The 16,855-nt window shown below is 40.2% G+C and overlaps 1 protein-coding gene across 7 annotated transcripts in view; it reads right to left on the reverse strand.

Moving 5' to 3' along the window:
• Positions 1-1,719: 1,719 nt before the first annotated feature.
• AAK1 (AP2 associated kinase 1) overlaps positions 1,720-16,855 on the reverse strand; it is a 164,790-nt gene continuing 149,654 nt past the window's right edge. For 3 of the 7 annotated variants that reach the window (XM_068565162.1, XM_068565163.1, XM_068565161.1), the window contains 2 exons: positions 15,764-15,874; positions 1,720-5,070 (listed from right to left, as the gene is read on the reverse strand). In XM_068565162.1, the coding sequence (XP_068421263.1) occupies positions 3,941-5,070; positions 15,764-15,874 (1,241 nt within the window). In that variant the 3' untranslated portion in view covers positions 1,720-3,940. Of the gene's footprint in view, positions 5,071-14,335; positions 14,494-15,763; positions 15,875-16,855 lie in introns of those variants that run through there. The other 4 variants (XM_068565166.1, XM_068565165.1, XM_068565164.1 and 1 more) reach the window with 2 other exon arrangements.

Here is a 16,855-nt window from a genome sequence, read left to right on the forward strand (position 1 = left end):
CCAACAAACAAGTAGTCGACAGTCACTGGAAAAAGCAAGAATTTAAATTTACGTGATTACATTTAAAAGCTTCATGTTTACTCCAGAAGGCAGGATTGGAGGATTAGAACTCAGGGATGGCTGTGGACATTTACAAGGAGCTCTTGCCTCCTTACAAGCTGTGGTCTTTTCAGAGGCTCTCCTATGTACCTTTCATCAGAATAATCTGGGTTCCAAATTTCTCATATAAAACTGCATCTGTGTGACCAGCAGCAATTACGAACTTGACTGGCCTGTGTTCTCCAATTTCAATTCCAAATACACAGCAGAGAATAACATCTTTCTTTATTAAAGGGACCCAAGGGACTCCAATTTAGGTAGTATCCTTCCTGCTAAAGAGTGAGTTGGATCTCACCCTTCTCTAGTTTCCTATAATAAAATTTCCTATTTGATAGGATGCATACATACTATATAACCTATGTTTTGACAACTTCCTTAGGGAAGCAAATACAGCATGATTGAATTTCTATTGTCAGAATCACTCTGGTGATTACACCTATTTTAAAGAAAACTGAAATCCGCTACTTTTTGAGTCAGCGAAATGTCCACCAAATAGTTGAAAACATTGATGTACATGTATTCTAAAACTTACTAAATAATGGGTCAATAAGATACTGGTATTTTTCTTGACAGTTCAGAAAGGTTGCCAGGTTAAACTCAGACCTAACATGGGCGTGTGAATACATATACACCAGTCCACACATATGAAATTTTCAATTCAAAAATGAGTGGGCCCAAAATGAAATGGAGTTTGTGACCTAGATTTCTTTGGGTCCTGCCCTGCATCTGCTTCAAGCGTCAAATTTTGTTCATTCCATTTTCCAATCTAACAAGGATTTGGAGCTAAAGGGTTATCTATATGTGAACCCAAGAAACAGACATGCTAAATATTTTTCACCACACATAAGATAACTTCATTAATTCAATAGTGCCTGTTAGTCCGTTAATGTGGATTCTTTAAGAGTTCATCAGTGCATGCTGCGGGTCAATGCTTTATGTCTAAATGTACTCTGGCTCACTGTGCTCCACTGAAATGAAAGGTCACAGGTTCCTGCATTCCGTATATGTGTAAAGCAAGTAACACATAAAACAAACTAAAACAAGTAGTGCAGTATTTTGTTGACTGTATGTTTTCTTTTTCTCCTTACTGTTAACCTAATGCAGTAGTTGTTGGAAACATGCATTCGCTACTAATTCAAAGCACCCTGAGCACTCCTGATTCCCTTAAAACGAAAGTTTTCCAGATTTCCAGATTCAGGATGGACTCTGGCAAGAACATTTTATCTTTAATAATTTTTTTATTTTTTGGCCACGCCATGCAGCATGCGGGATCTTAGTTCCCTGACCAGGGATCGAACCCATGCCCCCTGCACTGGGAGTGTGGAGTCCTAACCGCTGGACCGCCAGGGAAGTCCCAAGAACATTTTGTCTTTAAATGATGCATTTACCCTATATGATCCAAAGAAGATCAGCGCAGAGTTCACTAGTTATTAACTAATAATTCATGTAATCCGATAGTCCCAAAATTTTCAAGCATCATTCACGAAGAACAACACAAAAGTAATTTGCATGTGTTTATATTCATTTCTTGTTCAAAAAAGGTATTTAGAGTCTCCACCCATCATAGGTCTTCAGTGAGAATAAAAAAGGATTACAAGCACAGCTTGACAAATGATTCAATTATGTAATAAAATTACCAAGATTTTATTGATTTTCACCTTGAGAACTAATATGATCAGGAGGGGAGTGATCAAATAACCAAAGGAAAGTCATTTTGCAGGGCTGTTACAGAGGTAATCCTGAATACCTCTGGATTAGAACGACCTTCTGCTTTAAGAGTTTCTGGGGTGAGAACTCTCCTTGAATATTCCCATCCTTTTCACTCCTGCACGTGAAGGCTTTAATTGATAATGGCAAGGGAAGAGTTTGGGGTGCTAAGTTCCACACCTGTTAGCCAAAACTATTCAACTGGAAAGATGATTCTACATCCACTGTTACACAGAAAATTCAGAAATGATCGTTGGGACAAAAGCCCAATGAACATTTAGCATCCGCAAAAGTGAAGGACCAGCACCGCTGAAACCTCAGTTGGAAAATCATTGCTAGGAGCCCTGATCCAGTGCCTATGATTTAAATTTATCTTTTAACCTGGACAGCTGAAATAGGTGGAGACTAAACTAGAAAAAGTCTTGAAAAGTATCTGTTCATATTTTACTGCCAAGATCCCTGAACTTCAAATTTAAAAGTATGACACTTAACTGCAGTTGAGTTTGGCACTCAGGCTTGATTCTTGGACAAATTTCCCATAATTCTTAAATCATTAATCTGGGTTGGTAAGCAACTCTCCCAACATCTCCAGCTAATGGAGAAATCACTAACATTTACTACAAGTCACAGGAAGCTTTCAAGGTGAAATAGGAAATTGAACATCTTCAGCAGAAATCTTCCCACTGAGACGTAAGTTTCATTTTAAGGCACTAATAATAAAGGGTATGAAAACAGCCAAGAATAAGACAGATCTTTCCAGAATTAGAAGACATTTCAAAAACACAAGTGAGGCACCTATCTGACCTACTTTAGCATCCAAGGGGACAGAGAATCGCAAGGTTTTCACGGCTGGCTGGTTCAGCTCTTTTCCTTCCTCCCAGACAAACTTATTTACATGTCTCAGATTTCTATTTCCTCAAGAAGCAGTACACAAAGGTGGCAAGGATGTGGAAAAACAAACAAGCAAATCTAGTTTGTAGCCTAGTCTCATGATTAATTAATTTCATATTGACAGCATGGAGTGCTCAGACCTAAGGTTTTAAGTACTTTTTAAAATTACTTAGACCACAAACCCAGTGGTTGGAACTGTAACAATGTGCTCTTTTCTATTGTTCTGAGGGGGAACTGTATAAGGATAATTAATTTTTCGAGGCTGTGTAAATGGAATTTGTTCATAGCAAATTCTAGAGGGGAAAAAAAAATCTACTTAGAAACTTCAGTTCCAACAGGATTTTCCTGTACATTCCAATGATTTCAATTTTGGCAGGAGAAAAGAACTCAATAAAAACAGGGTTCAAGTCAGTTAGGTCAGGAGACCAATGCCAGCAAATGAGTGATTGTGGAGGCACGCGAGGTGGGACAGGATTTAGCTAAAGGAAGAATGTTTCCTGTGCACACAGACGTGCACACACATAGCTGTGCGCTCACACGAATTTTTAAAGTGTGCACATGGGGAAGGCTCAAGACTATTAAACACGAGCATAGGTATCTGTTTGCATTTCTACAAAGGAAAGGATCTGACACACGTCACACACCCACCTACACTCGTGCACGAGGACCAGTGTGGCTTGCACAGACTCAGATCCAGAGAATCCTTCTAGAGCTGCTGGCTTCACAGGAATGATTAGTATCTGCGGGATTACACTTCCTTTTGATGTGCAGAATTTTTATCTTGTTTTCTTTCCTGAAATATACCCTTTTCAAGAGTATGAAACCAAGTCCGGGAGGAACTCATCTTGATTCCTCGATAGACATGACTCAGAACAGGAACTACAGGAGTCAAACTAGCAATAACATGGCCCCTTTGGGAAGTTATTTCTGGATTTACCGGGAAGTAGTTCTAGACTTAAACAGTTCCTAGGCAAACAACAAAAAGCAGAGCTCTGGGTGGAGATGGAAATGCCTGAAAGTCCAGAAATCAATATAAACAAAAGAATTGAGCATAACTTAAAGGAGTTTCAACTAAGTTATCACCTCGACTGAGTTTGCTGACTGAAGAAGTCCTGCTGACTCGTGGAACTGAAAGATAATAATTGATATGTCAATATTTCTTCTTAGGAAGGCTCAGCTGGGAGTGATGTGGTGGGTATTAAGGGTGGGGTAGAGACAGAGGCCTAAGGCTCAGGTATGGCTCCTAAGGTTTCTGCTTGCCTGATTTCGAAGGAAAGGGTGCTAAAGCAAAAGGATCAGCAGCTGGCAGCTCCGTAGTCCTGGAGGAAAGGGATGTGATGGAAACAGAGCCAGCTATCGACTGCTTATTGGTTTGCGAAACAATTTTGTAGGCGGCGATGGGCTGGGCTTCTGGACTTGGCTCATCTTCCGGGCTATAGTGACGGGAATATTTGGATAAAGACTGGGGGAGGAATGGTTTGCCAGCCACGGGGCCTGAGACAGATTCTTTCTGGGGCTGAGGTCCTTTGTTTCTGTCATTAGGATGGGCCCCAGATTCCAGAGAGGTGCCCCTGGGAGAGACGCTGTCAAGATGGTCTGCTGCTTGTACAGAATGGGAGGGGTGGTTAGACGGTTGGGCAAAACCAGCCATGGAATACTGAGCTCGGACAGAGGGATGCACGGCTCGATCAAGGCCCGGGAGCAGAGGGATGTCATTGGTCTGACGGAGGAGACCGGGCTGCGCAGGAGACTCCGGGGAGGCGCTCTGGGCAACGGTTAACTCCTCCATGCTTTTCTTCTTAGTGAAAGGAGCTCTCAAGAACACGTCCGCCTCCTCTGGCTGGGAAGGAGCCACGCTGCCCTTGCAGACAAATGGGGCTTTGGTGAAAATGTCCACGTCATCAGCGGGAACCCTCGAGCTCCTGAAGGGGGCAGTGGCGAAAACATCTGGCTCACCGAGTCCATCAGCGGTTGGCTGCGTGAGGGCTCCGAACTGGTTCTTTCTTCCACCTTGCGCTGCCTTGGCTTGCTCAGGAGAGACTTCTGGCTGAGTGAAGGGAGTGGCTCCTCCCAGCTTCCCCTGCGGAGGCTTGCAGCTCTCATCCTCTTCTGACGACTCCAAGAGGAGAGGTCGAGACCCACTGCAGTCCAGCATGTCCCCCTCGAGGTCGGTCCCTTCCTCTTCACTGCTGTGGAACGAGCTGTTGCTGGAAGGGCCATCTCGGGCCAAGTAGTCATAGTCTAAACTGTTCTGAGTTTTCATGCCAGGTACTCTGGAGGGGTCTGGATACAGGGGAAGGCCTTTAAAACCCGTTGATTCTTTAAAGTGCTCTACAGTTATTACAGGATAGGGATTGGGCTCTCTCTGGATACCTAGAAAAGCACAAAATGCAGAATTAATGCACAGGTCCATTCAACTCTCCTTGGAACATTTAATGGTCAACCCGTGGCAGAAACATTGTGGAACCAAATAATAGATGTTGAAAATGGAAAAGGAAAAACAGAAAAAGAAAAGTCAGGCAAGGAAAGTGCACACAAATTGGAACACAACCAATCACGGTCTCACATTTCGGAACACGATAGGCACGATGTGCAGGAAAGGAGATGGAGATGTTAGGCACAAAGACATTCAGCGTAACTATGCAATGCTCCTACACACGGGGCCAGGCACTGACACCTGCTCTACCTGGTGCTGGCTCAGGATGGAATGAAAACAAACCCAGTCACTCATCTCCACATCTACCATGACAGTTCTGGCTGATGCAGAAATACTGTCTGGGGACAAACTCAAATCAGATCTGACATGTGGTCATCTGCTCCACACTGCCTGTAACTGAAGATGGAACCTCCCCCCCGCCCCCCCGCCCCCCTGCCAAAGCAGGAGAACGTGGCTGCTTGATAAATGCAAAATTACTTGATGATTTACATCATATGTACTATTCAAAGAGCACAAGAGTGCCTCAAATATGAATACTGAAGGCACTTCCTAAGGGGAAGAGACATAATCAAAATCATATTAAATCAATCACCTTCAGCTAGAGTTGCCCTGGAATTTTGTTTTCAGTCTTCTAAGTTAGCAAAGATCTCCTCTGCTTAAATGAATCCATCATAAAGTTCTTTAAGCAGAAGGAGTAAAATGCACAGGTAATTACAGAAGTATTTGCAAACTCCAATAAACGAATCTATTTTTATCTAGGTAGAGGTGCCTCAGGGTGCTCTGGCTTTTTAAAAATCAAATAGACAATTATCAGAATGCAAGAGAGCTTACCTTCCAAGAAATATTAGCAGGTTAGAAGTATGTCATTGGGCACATGTTAGCAAGAGGGCAGGAAAAAGGCATGTGTAACTAAGCAAGAAGAATCCAGAGAAAAGCGTGGTTGGGGGTAGAGATATCAGGTCATCATGGGTTTCCCAACCCACCAGGGTAAGAAGTTATAGGTACCATGATTTGGACTCTTATAGATGACTCAGAACCTCTGTACAGAGGAAATTCAATCATCCCCTCCCCACGTTACCCTCTCCCCTTCTAAGCAAACCATTAGGTAGTAGAAATTTCTGCTAACAATTTTCCCCTGCTAAAGTTTCTGCTTGAATTAAGCACACAGAACACAGCAGAGGCGGCATCAAAATCAATTTATTGGGAAACCAGTTACTTAGAGGCATTACATTGTAAAGAGATGTAGAGAGAGATCTGAACATTTTAGAAGATACTGTACAAAAATACTATGTTTCTCTGAATCCTGTAACTTTTTAGCAGTGCTTCTTTTTAAACAGTTCTGACCTTAAGTATTGTTTTCAGAAACAAAAAAGGTGGGTCCCCCCCCCCCCCCGCCACCATTTTTATTTCTCTTTCTAGAACTCTGAATGTATTTGGTGAATTCCAAATTACAGAGTCTTTAAGTTAAATTCCGTACTGGTGCCAAATGGCTTTCTGAATAGTATCTGAAGAGGATAAATGTTTCCTTGCATTGTAACTTTAGTATGTGCACCCATATGGTGATAGCAAAGCGTTAGTCAGGGGACAGGAAATAAACGGAACACCTTCTCCTTTGCAATATATGTGGAAAGACATAATTCTAATCTCTCAGGCAAGTATATTGATGTGAGATCTGTCACAGTGATTCCCAGATGATGATGTCTGGGGGGAAATTCAAATGAAATGGGGCAGAGAAGTTTTCCAAAATAAGATTTGCTGAGCAAAGTGGTATGAATGGCCCCCAAAACTCCTTGAACCACTTTCTAACACAGTATCAGTTGGACAGTTTTTAGTTCCCAAAACTAAGTCATGACTTCTTATCTTCCAAAACCACCCTAAAAGCTGATGTGGTTCTGTGGGAGAGCAAAATATCTCTTAGGAAAAAACTGGCAAATTTAGTCATGACCAACTCCGGCCACCACAGGAACCAATAATGAAAATGAGCACTAGTTTGACTGAAGCTAGTGTTCTGGGAAATTTAAATGGAATGTAGTCAAATGAAATTGTGTGCACAGACCTCCAAAAAGCAGCTACCTACAGAATGCAGGGCATCTTGGATGCCTGCAGTGTTAGATTACATTGTGAGAGCTGTAAAGTACCAAGTAGGGGTACCCATGTCCAGAGTCAGACAGGCTAGAAGGGCATTCCTAACCTATCTAAATTACTTATGTTAAAAAGTGAGTTCTTGGTCAAGTCAACTGTAAATCTGCCAACTCAAGAGCATATTCTATGACCTTCGTGATGAATAGGAAAAATCACACCTAAAATTGCGACAACTTTAAAAAATTTATATAGTCACAAAAATACTATAACATCAAGTTTGAAAGGAGAAATAGTCTCCAGTCCTTCAAAACAAGGCCAGACCTATTTCATCTCTCTCTTTGAACATGAATCTGCTCTATAGGATTGGAAAAGCACATTTAAAGGATTTTCCCTTGAAGGCCAGATTTCTTAACCTTTCCATTCTTTTTAGAGGAGGTGCAGTATGACCAAGGCTGAGAGCAACCACCCTTTGTAACCCTCCAAGCCTGGCTTTCTGGAGAACAAAGACACGCAGTGGGTATGGGGCACGCAGACATCCACATTCCCTCAGGGAATTTTGGTGGTGGCAGCACAAGAAACAAAGCAGTCAAGAGAAGGACAGATTCTAAATAACTGTAAACAGAAGATAGTCATTAAATCTTGTTGGCAGTTAGAGGTTTTTTTTTTTTTTTTTGAATATGCGTGTGTTATTGTAGGGAGGGAAAGCATATATTTTCAGGGTGAACAGTCCTTGTATATGAATATAGCCTTGTACTGTCAGAAAAACATGTTGGAAGCAGTCTGCCTACTAGCAATGAAAGATTTATACTAATTTAACCTCAGTGCCTTGGCCAAGTTCCTTTGGAAACAAATGGCATGCAGAGCAGATGCCCTGTGACCAGAAAACTCAATAAAGCTAGCCAGTTGTTCTTGGGGTAGGGGTGGGGAGTGATGGGGGGGGGCGGGTTTGGGCTTAAACCTGGGACCTGGCCTCACAGGGTCAGGGTCTCCCTTATCAAGCATAAGGGTCTTCCTTATCAGGAAGCTTAAGGTAGGGCATTTTGTTCTAATTTCTTCAAATTAAGTCATGTCTCTTTTCATTTTGCTTTAGCACATTAAATTAAGCAAGAAGTCAAAACACACTTCTTTTTCTTGCTCTGATGTAGGACTGTGTGCCAGGTTAAGGTTAAGCACACTTTTTGACACTTCCACTAGGGATAACTCCATTTTAGTCTATTTTGAGGCTCCAAATTAATGTCGATTTCAGTAAGAGCGTATATGCTTCAGAAAGAAGGAAAGGCATCCTCAAAAGTATTTGATGCTTTGGCAACTATCCTCACCAATTCCCTATTAATTTCCAAAGCAACCCAAAGTGCTGAATAATTTAGAATAGGTTTACCCTGGAAATTTTATCTGATGGACAGTGAGGGCCAGTGTTTCCTAAAAAAAAATGAAAATCTGAAGACTTAAATTTCAGGCTGGATATTCCTGAGTACAATATATCATGCGTGACCAGAATTTTACTTTCTCCCATACTATAAAGTGAAATAACAGTTATAGGGAGTGTCAAAGATATAATTCTTGCCAAAAACTGAAGGTGAAGTCTTGGAGTATTGGGAAACCTTCTCGTATAGATAGCAAATAGAAAGCAAAATACCCTTTACAAGAACTTCAGAAATGTAGCACCAAATGAAATCCACACTCTCAGAGCTGAATCAGGGAATCAGGAGATGTACATCAAACTAATAATTTCCATGACCTTTTGCTTAGATAATAAAATTAAGCATTGGGTTCTACCATATGCTGTGGAGTTGCATTAAAGCCCACGCCTGGAGAATAAGATATCTGATGGGGGACAACGCTGGCTAGAGATGCTGGGTCTCTCAAGCCAATGGAGCAATTAAACGAGAGAGATTTCTCCCTGGGCATAAAACTGCCGTTGCCAACAGAAAATGTCTAATTAAATTGGCCTGGGTACATTAAAGATTAAATTAGAGGAGGGTAGCTGCAGATCATGTCTGCTCACAGGGGTTTTACTCTCTATGACCGCAGATGAAGCCGGGGTAGCCATGACTCATTAAAATGTCCTCTGCACGTCTCTCATACGTGTTTGCACTTTCCTTGTGCACAGGTGCTTATGGTCGCTCAACAATGTGTTTAAATCCTTTTTTGCAAAAGTGGGTTTTCAGATCAGGAAAAGAGCAGCTACTGTAAGTTATTTATAGCTCTGAACATCATGCTCCTGTTTGAACAGACAAAAGTCTTTATTTTCCTGTATGTTTACATAAGAAATTTGTTTACAGACTTGTTTTTTATACAATACTTGCGTAGCAAAGTTCAAATTTCACATTTTTCTGTATAAGATAGCTTCATGTACCTCTATTTGCTTTGTCTTCTTGGGAGGACAGGATAAAGGTCTGTGGTGAATACACATCCATGTGATGAGGGTGTGTGTGACAGGGCAGAGAATACTCCTAGGGCAAGACTACATCAGAGTGGGAACCAAGAAGGTATCTTCCATTCGAGCAACTACCATGCTGCTGCATAGATCAGCGTTGTCCAAAGAACCTCTCTCCCCCATCATAGTGAAAGGAAACCCAAGAGAAACAAAATAGTATCTTGTTACAGATTATTTGAAATGGAGGCCATCTGGGATTCATTCTGACTCAAGAAATCCAAGCACATCCAACTCTAGGAACATTACTAGTGGGGAAAAGGAAAAGGCTAACTTTGTGCTGGTAAAATTACAGTCTCTTGAGAGGAATAAAAGGTGGCTTTGTAATATCTGGAGTGTTTCGGTAAAGGTACCATTTTAAGTATCCATCTAATAGTTTCTCTGTTCTGCCTGGCAGCCTCTAATTTGTTTAATTCAGTACTTTGGGCAATCCTGTCATTTTTATCCCCAAACTCTAAGTTCGTGGCTACAGAATCCTGAATCTTACAGACTGAGAAAGCTAAAGACTCCTGGAACTATAGACAAACATCGGCATGGGAGACCTTATTTTGGCCGAAGGTATCTAAAATGTGCATCTGTTCAGCTGAATTCATATGCCTCCATACCTCTGGGCTGAGGTCAACCCCAAAAGTCTCCTCCTTCCCCCAGCACTACTGAAGGCAGAACTGTTCCTGACCGGGGCGGTCGGGGGGAGAGGTTGTGTTGGTTTGAATCATTTATGTCAGGAGAGCCCGAAAGAAGGATTAGAAACAAAGCTAATATTTCACCTTGAGAAAAACAGGTTCTTTTCCTGGATTTGTTCCCCTATAATTATTAGGAATCCAAGTTCTATAATTCTAATTTGGGAAGAGCCAAGTCCAGTATCAAATGACACTGAACAAAGCGACAACCTCTTTCAGAGGTATTTTAAAACCCCTATCTTTCAATTTTCCAAACCATACTAAAGACAGGTGAAATCACACAAGTTCCCTTATTCAGAATATTAAGGAAATTAAGACTGATTGTTGTCACATGCCATTATAAGGTCCCCTCTGGGAATTTTCCGTGGATTATTCATTCTTCTTACTATCTTCAATAGTAACCACTCTTCAGCTTAGGCGAGTGATTTTGCTTTTTGGAAACATCTAAATGTTATTTAGAACCAAGAGTGGTGGGAAAAGATCAAGAAAGAGAGCATACTACTTTCAGATGCTGAAAGCGATACTAATTAGATAATACAACTGATTTTCTTATATTTTATTATCTTTCTTGATAGTATTGAATATTTCTAAGGAGAGAAGTTTCAAAAATAACATAAATGGTGGCAGCATCATTAGAATAAGTATTAGTTTCCCAAGTAAAACCAGATGCCTTTGAAGGGAACACTCAATTAGGTATCACAATTCTGATATGTCTGCTAAAGAAATCATTAATTATAATCATATTTAGAAGTGTCCATTTAAACCTTATCTCCCCTGAGGGCTGTGTTTTTAAAAACACTGGGGCTTGAATTTGGTGATCTAGTTATTTGAATGCTGTAAAGGGAAAAAAAATCCAATTTGTGATGTTTTCTGGTATAGGTACTACTTTTGCACAGTCGGAATAAAAGCAAATCAGAAACATATGCTTACAGTATTTGTCCATTTTTAAATGGCAGATCCTCGATTATACAGTTTAAAAAAATTGAAATCTTCTGATACTGTTTTGTTGGAATAGGTAGATACGTGTGTGTAATACTAAAAAAAAGGAAAATCTATGTCCAAAACTCTGTGATGATTTATGGGTCTCTTCAGATAACCAAGAGAGAGAGCAACCCGGGTTAGTGAAAGCCCATTGTAATTCTCTAAAACGTACATACTGCTACAGTAATAGTCAGAGCTACAGAAGATAACTGAAGAACATCAGGATTATATAAATCCTTCATAGTCCTCCTAAAGCATCATAATAAATACTTAGAACCCTAGAATTCTATCACCTTAAAAACCGTCTAGTGCAAACCCACCATTGTCAGTAAGGAACAGCAGCTCTAAGAAGTGAAGCCCCTGCTGAAGGCCACTAGGCCAGCGACTGGCAAAGGTCAGCACAAGCTCCCAGGTGGCCTGTCCTGCCCGGGTCTCTTCTCCCACCACGTGCTTTAGGTCCCACATCTGTGAAATGAAGTGGATGGACTAGAATAATCTCTAAGGTCCCTCTTGTAGCTCAGTCTACAGTTTCAAAGTTCTATCAATTATTAGCATACTATACTCATCTCAAATAAACCCTTTTAGCTCAAGGATGATGCTATAAACTAAAGGAGGTTCCTTTTATCAAGTCACTCACGTGTCTTCTTTAGCAGAAAAATAGTTCTCTCCTTTGAAGCCCTACTCCTGAAGAATAAACTCAAGATAATTTCATGTCATTGTCCCCCTCAGGCTTCCTCCACCCAGTCTCTCTGGTTTCTAGTCTATTCATTTGCATTAACATTCTCCATTAAGCTTTATTGAGCCAAATGACTAGATAATATATCTCAATGTGATTACGGGTGATACCTGAAAGGAACAATTTAGAGACACTCAACCTAATTTCTAAACTGTACTCTTCGTGGTTTCAATTAAATTGAGAAACTAGGTATTTCATTATATTTCTAACATGTATGTATGAAAAAAAATCAAACTGGAAAACATAGGCATAAAACATTATTCTTATTTAAAAATAAACATCTCTTTCATTAGTTTATATATTCTTTCTATGTCTGGGAAAAAGAATACCATTTTGATCTTCAGTAATATTCCTGTCCATAAAGGGGCAAACCACGTCCCATTTTCACTGCTCTCCAATCATGGAGAGCTCTTCGAGGATATCTTTTTTAACCCTCAGCAGGAAGGTTGTGCCTCCCTCAATTTTGAAAATGACCCATTATCCTAATAGAGGCCTGTACTTAGTGTGTCTAGTTTCGGCTGGCACGGAAGTACTTAAAGTCAGAAGGAAGACTGAAAGGTTCCGACTTTTCCTCTGATACCTTTCAAAGGCTGTTCTCACATTGCTGGGGTCAGAGCCTGACCTCCAAGGTACAGGGTTTTGCAGGCTGTTGTTGCTGTTCAGCTTTCTTTTTTTCCCCTTAAAGAGCAAACGTGAAGAAGAAGAAACAAAAGTGCTAGACAGGGAAATGAGCAAATGGACCTGGAATTTTATTGGTACAAATCTGATCAACTAAGAGGTTCCCTTCTGACCATGAAAATGGCACTCAAGGAAGAGAACCAAATGGGGTTCTCTGGGCCTACCTCTTTCAAAAGGGTGATTTTATAAAACTGCTTTGCATGTGAGGAAAAAAATATACTTCGGTGAGTAAGGACATATACAGAGGGTGACCATGAGTCATGTTGTCACATCAGTGCAGGGGCCTTTATTTATTTTATGAACAATATTCTAAGGTTAGTGAGAAACTTTGGTTTGTTTTGTTTTTTTAAATCTAGGATGCCAAGGAAAACCAACTGAACATATTTCATTGGCTGCATCCTTCAATTCAAACATCAGAGAGAAAGAAAGGTAAGTAGCCAGAGTCAAATTGTGCCTAGTGTGTCAGCATACTTATTTCTGATTATCTGAAAATAAACAACATGCTTATTCTACAAAGACAGAGGACCTGCTGAAAGCTTATAGCAACACACAAGTCTACTCAAAATGATTCCATATGTTACACTGTAGGATTGCTGCGTAGTTAGTTATACAAGGGAAAGAGATCAAAACCCTGTACAGACACCTGATATCGGACTTGAAACGCCAAGTGGAAACAGAACTATTCAGCATCTTCATTTATACACAATTTACAATATTTGATTCAAAATAAAAATCACAAGAAAAATACATCTGTTTCTGCTACAATTCCTTCCCCTCCCCCATCCACCCCCAAGTGAAAAGTCTTCTAATAAAAGGTATCATATTACCACCACTGTCTGGTTTTGGTCTAATTCTGAGATCCCGGCTTGGGATAGTTAACACGAAAAGGAATGGCAATACTTGGAATTTATATAATGTACACATTTTATCCAAGGATCTCAAGTACTTGCAGTCATGTCTCCAGATCTGAGAAATCACGGTTCAATGGAAGCCAGAGTGCTGGACGAATGCTGGGCAGGTTGCATGGGGTGTGAAATCCCTTGGCTAAGTCTACGATCAAACAAGGTCAAAGTTGGTTGGCTAGAGCTGGGCTCAATTTCTCTTTGCAAACATATACCATCAGTCAGTTTTACCCTCTCTTAAACCACACACCCATCTCCAGGTTACTACCTCGAGTTAAGACCAACTGAAGAAGCCATGTCCTCATGATAATGCAGCAGCATAAAAAGCAAAAACAGAGACACACATTCACCAGCAACTGGCCAAAGGAGATGGGGTTGGGAGGATTGATTTGGGAGGCCATTCCTAGCAAGAATGAGACAAAGGGGTCAATTCACTAGTTTCAGTTACAGTTAAGCTTTTGGTGGAGTCGATTCCAGCAGAGGTGAAGCTCATGGCATCTAGCGTTTGATTTAAGATAATGCTATTGAAGAAGGGTAATGAGAAAACACAGCAAACTAACAGGGAGGAGCTGGCCAAGGAGTATCTGGAGGGCCAAAGTGATTTTCTTTCCTTATCATCTCTATGGGAGAAGGCAAGGGGTAGTAGGAGATTCGGGCTAGAGGGCCCCTTATTTGCAGATTTAAAAAAAAAATCATTTTCTTTTAACTCTGTAATGAAAATGTATATTACGGTATGAAGGTTACAGAACTGCATCTGCTACTGGGTCACGGCTACAGGTCTATGAGCTGATCCACCAGCAGTAAAGACCTGGCTAGGTTGGGAAGACTGGACTCAGAGCTCCCACTGCTGTTTCTAGAGTGCCCACCTGGAAGTGGAGAGATAGGAATTCAGTACAAAACACAGAGGGTTAGGGTTTAGATGTGCAGAACAAGCAAAGGAGAAACAAAACAAAACAAAACACCCTAGAGAAACAACAATTTACATTTTGCAAACTCTTACACGTTAATTTTTAAACATATAAATTAGCGATTACCACCTCCCACCAAACGTTCAAGCACTGTGTGCATACCCTACTGTAGGCAGGAGACCTTGCAAAGAGGATGCTATTTTCAAATGAATATCTATTTTGCCTGAGAACTGCTGGCTGTACACTAACTTCCTGATAACATCAACTAATTTCCCTGTAAAGTAAAAATCAGTAATTTTTGATTTGGGGAGGAATTAGTTATTAAGACTACTGTAATAAAAACATGCTTTAAAAATATACAGATGGGGAGTGGGATAGGGAGGGTGGGAGGGAGATGCAAGAGGGAGGGGATATGGGAATATATGTATAAGTATAGCTGATTCACTTTGTTATACAGCAGTAACTAAAACAACATTGTAAAGCAATTATACTCAAATAAAGATGTTAAAAAAAAAAAAAAACAGCTTTGGGTTTCTGAGTGTAGAAAATAAATAAATAAATAAATAAATAAATGTAAATAACACCTATATATGTGTGTGTGTGTGTGTGTGTGTGTGTGTATATATATGTGTGTGTGTATATATATGTGTGTGTGTATATATATATATATATATATATATATATATATGTTCTTAGGGCAATTCAGTGTTTTATGGCATGGTCAAATGATTTTAATCCAACAAAGAAGAAATAAGATGCTCCGCAAATGTCCAAAAGATGCAAATGATATCAAAGTACCATTGTTAATCTCTTTGGGAAGAATATTTATTACAGATTTTTCTAATCATGATAAGAAATGTCCTGTGTGTTGTGTTTTTTTTTGTTTTATATATATCTTCAGGTTTCCATTGGCTGAAGATCACTTTATTTTTAGCTTGATACTTTGTAAAAACCAGCTTTTAGTCAAACTATTACTTTTAGTCAAATATTACTTTTCTTCTCTCTAAATAAACACCATGTTCATGCTTTAAGATACCTATATTAGTACCTCTACCTGTGTCTCCATCTACCTACACTGGTCCAGCCCACAATGATTGTTATTACCCCCAATTTCCTTCATTAAATGTTGATGCTTCCCCCCTGCCCCCCAGTTGTAGATTAGGTACATTACTATTTTGAAGAGAGCTGATGTCAAACTCTTCTCTTTTCCCCATCCTCTCTTTCTTACCTTGTGGGTTTTTGGTTATCAATACAGGAATAGGGTCAAACTCATCTTCTGCCACCTTGTCCGAGCCCTCAGGGACATCAAAACCTGAGATGAGATTACTATCTTCTGCAGCTTAATACAGAATGCAAGTACACAAGCAGAAACAACAGAGGTAGAGATTAGCAAATGAGAGAATACATAAGAGGCACACAGTTCCCAACTGTACAATCGCTGTTGTTTTTAAAGATGAAAATGCGTATTTTCCTGAGTTGAAATAAAAGTAGTAAAGCTGGAAAACTTGGGGAAATAGAAAAAAATGCTTCAGAGCTGGCCGTGTTAAGACTTTCATAAATGAGAAGGGAGAAGGGTTACAGGAAGAATTCTCCCTACCTTTATAAGGCCACTAAATGTAGTTATTGTGAGATATCTCTTCACCGTCAGTAATTCACAAAGGCACGGGATTTAGTCATTTATCTTCTTTATTGAGCAAACAGAGGCCAGACTAACAATATTCAGAAACACTCAAAAACCAAGGGCAGCGTGGAGATAATCAGTCACACTTTAAGAAGTAACCAGTGTATACAAGGCAAACAGAATACTTCTGAAAGAACTCACTGCCCGGTGATTGGGAAAAAAGACATTCAAACACTGATGCCCCAGTAATGTTGGGGCACAAGATCACATGCACTGAGAATTCAAGCTGAAGTTTACTAGAAGTTCTTCTCCATTCTACAAGCAAGTGCTAGCTGAGCACCTATTTTGCAAGTGATGTTTCTCTGTAATTACGCATTGCTGCTGACACACTCCTGTCAGACATAATTGGCTAAATAGGTAACTTCTCTCTACATGCTCTATAAAAACATAGTCATTTTAATGCTATTAACGGGTAAAAACAAAAACTCAGCTATTACCATTGCAAACCAAAGGCTAATTATTTTTTAGTCATCTCAGGGAGGTTTCCTTCCTAAATTTCCTTCAGAAAGGACTTACAAGCTGTTCCTTTAATACGTATTTGCTCCTTCCAGAAAACCACGTTCACTATCTAAGCCCAGAAAGTTTAGTGAATGCCTGCGTACAGTAAGCCAGGCACAGTGCCTGTCACTCTCACGAACT

Source organism: Eschrichtius robustus, chromosome 15 (genome assembly GCF_028021215.1).
Source record: "Eschrichtius robustus isolate mEscRob2 chromosome 15, mEscRob2.pri, whole genome shotgun sequence".
Lineage (NCBI taxonomy): Eukaryota > Metazoa > Chordata > Mammalia > Artiodactyla > Eschrichtiidae > Eschrichtius > Eschrichtius robustus.